This window comes from Eimeria mitis, genomic scaffold (genome assembly GCF_000499745.2).
Source record: "Eimeria mitis Houghton genomic scaffold, Emh_scaff2205, whole genome shotgun sequence".
Classification (NCBI taxonomy): domain Eukaryota; phylum Apicomplexa; class Conoidasida; order Eucoccidiorida; family Eimeriidae; genus Eimeria; species Eimeria mitis.
This window is the reverse complement of record NW_013570531.1, coordinates 4,317-7,001: the sequence shown is the minus strand read 5'-3', so window position 1 is coordinate 7,001 and position 2,685 is coordinate 4,317. Positions and strand designations below refer to the sequence as shown.

Here is a 2,685-nt window from a genome sequence, read left to right as displayed (position 1 = left end):
CTTTAAGTCTTTGCCTTCATTGCGGCTCGTCTCCGGTCAGGTTAAGGCCGGAGAACCAGCGTTACAATAAACCTCTCAGCCTTCACTTTCTTAACAGCGAACAGAACCTTATCCATCTCTACCCTGCAGAATGGTTTAATATATATACATATCGTTTTGTTTATATATATATATATATATTTATATATATATGTATATAAACAATATATATAAATATTGTTTTGTATGAAATTTTATCCGAGCACATATACCGTATCATATGAGGCCACTACGCTGACAGTATATGTTATTCTGTGCTCGCTGCCGCCGCTAAAAACTACGCAAATTCAGTAGCTAGAGGGAGACGTGTAGAGAGAGTGATGAGCTCCAGCTAATATATAAAAACAAAATAAAAATAAAAGCATATAAAGAGAAAATAAAGCTAAGAGCAGACAGCAGCAGCTGAGGCCCCCTCTCGCCTGCAGGCCCCCGGGACACAGGCACCCAAGGGCTGGTATAGATGATCTGCTGCTGTGCTGCTGTGCTGCTGCAGCTGCTGCTGCAGCTGCTGCTGCAGCTGCTGCTGCATGCAACCGAAATAAACAGCCCCATTCTCTGCATGCGCAGCCCCTCTATAATTTTTTTTTTTTGTTGAATTGTTAATTCGCCTCTAACAAACAACCTGAACAAACAAAGATATATAAAAAATAAATTAATAAAAACTCTGCTGCATAGACCCCCACCGGGGGCTGGGGTGTATATACAGTTGGTGTTGTGTTGCGTGCATGTGCTGAGGTGTATAGGGAGAGAAAGAAATATATAGGATGATAAATACATTAAAATAAAGAGAAAATAATAAATATATTTAAATTTATAATATTTATATTTAAAACTTTTACATATAAAGAAAAAGAGAGAATAAAGATATGCTGCTACCTCAGCTGTATAGGGAGGCCTGCATGCATGCCTCGGGCTTGGGGCTGCCTGCTGCAGCAGCAGCAGCAGCAGCAGCAGCAACAGCAGCAAAACGATATTTATAATAACACAGAAGAAACTCTTCTTTACTTTTCCATCATTGGCTGACATTTTTCAGCCTTAACTCCTCCTCGAAGGGCTGCTGCATGCATGCAGCAGCAGCAGCAGCAGCAGCAGCAGCCGCAGCAGCAGCAGCAGCAGCAGGAGCACAGCCAACAACAACCACAACAGCAGCAGCAGCAGCAGCAGTTCTTAAACAAAGCAGCAGCAGCAACAGAAGCAACACGATTCCCCCTTCTACGCGTTGCTGCAGCAGCCCTGAGTATCTGTGACCTCACACCACTGCAGCAGCAGCAGCAGCTGCTGCTGCTGCTGCTGCTGCAGCACAGAGCACCAGCTGCAGCAGCAGCAATTTCGCTCTGAAATGCAGATATCTTCTGCAGCATAATGATGGTTCAGCTCCTCCTTCTTACCCTGGATTAGCTGAGCCCCCAGGCAGCAACCGCTGCAGCTGCAGCAGCAGCAGCAACAGCAGCAGCAGCAGCAGCAGCAGCAATAGAAGCAGCAACAGCAGCAGCAGCATGATGAAGGACGAAGCCAGAGACTTAGATCTGCTGCACTCCAAGGTGCGCAGCCTGCGGGACAAGCTGCAGGCCCGTGCTGCGCGAGCCCTATCCAGCAGCAGCAGCAGCAGCAGCAGCAGCAGCAGCAACAGCAGCAGCAGCAGCAGCAGCAGCGGGAACGGTAGCCGCAGCAGTCACCGGGAGGTGATGATTGCACAGCCAGTGCGGCTCAGAAGCGGCGAGGAACGAGACTCCCCTCCAGCTGAGCAGCAGCAGCAGCAGCAGCAGCAGCAGGAGCAGCAGCAGCAGCAGCAGCAGCAGCAGCAGCAGCAGCAAATACCCGTCACAGGCTGATCACATCCGCACTCGGATTGCGACGTGGATTGCGCCTGATAGAGGACAAACCAGCAGCAGCAGCAGCAGCAGCAGCAGCAGCAGTGAGCAGCAGCAGCAGCAGCAGCAGCGGCACATAGAATACCGGGGCTCCTCTGCACTTGCTGCCAGCAACAACGGCAGCAGCAGCAGCAGCAGCAACGGCAGCGGGGACAGCAGCAGCAGCAGCAGCAGCAGCAGCAGCATGCATCTTGCTGTGCCCCGAAGCCTCGTGAGGCGCGGCAGCAGCAGAAGCCCAGAGAAGAGCCCGAGGCACCCGAGGGATAGCAGCAGCAGCAGCAGCAGCAGCAGCAGCAGCAGCAGCAGCAGCAGCAGCAGGGACTACCGAACATCTCCACCGCATAAACATGGATCTGAATTGCATGCACAGCAGCAGCATAGCAGCAGCAGCAGCAGCAGCAGCAGCAGCAGCAACGATGCTGTCAGCAGCCGCAGAAGCCGCAGCAGAAGCAGAGGCCGTGGCCGCAGCAACAGCAGAAGCAGCAGCAGCAGCAGCAGCAGCAGCAGCCACTACCGCCCCAGTCATAGCAGCAGCAGCGGCAAGCTGCGGCCCCTTGAGTATTCACACCCGCAAAGCAGCAGCAGCAGCAGCAGCAGCAGCAGCAGCAGCAGCAGACACGACAGCAGCAGCAGACATGATAGCAGCAGCCGAAGGCATGACGGCAGCAGCAGACATGACAGCAGCAGCAGCAGCAGACACGACAGCAGCAGCGGCAGACACGATAGCAGCAGCAGCAGCAGCAGCAGCAGCAGACACGATAGCAGCAGCGGCAGA

At 52.6% G+C, this 2,685-nt stretch overlaps 2 protein-coding genes across 2 annotated transcripts in view; both read left to right on the top strand.

Moving 5' to 3' along the window:
* Positions 1–1,538: 1,538 nt before the first annotated feature.
* Positions 1,539–1,871, top strand: EMH_0050320 (CAM kinase, CDPK family TgPK1, putative; the record flags this gene model as incomplete). Its single annotated transcript, XM_013496633.1, has 1 exon — positions 1,539–1,871. One exon carries the CDS (start codon positions 1,539–1,541, stop codon positions 1,869–1,871), a length of 333 nt encoding a protein of 110 aa, XP_013352087.1.
* A 455-nt stretch (positions 1,872–2,326) lies between these two features.
* EMH_0050310 (uncharacterized protein) overlaps positions 2,327–2,685 on the top strand; it is a gene marked incomplete at both ends in the record, with an annotated part of 2,779 nt that continues 2,420 nt past the window's right edge. The window contains one exon of the mRNA XM_013496632.1: positions 2,327–2,685. Coding sequence (XP_013352086.1) covers positions 2,327–2,685 — 359 coding nt within the window.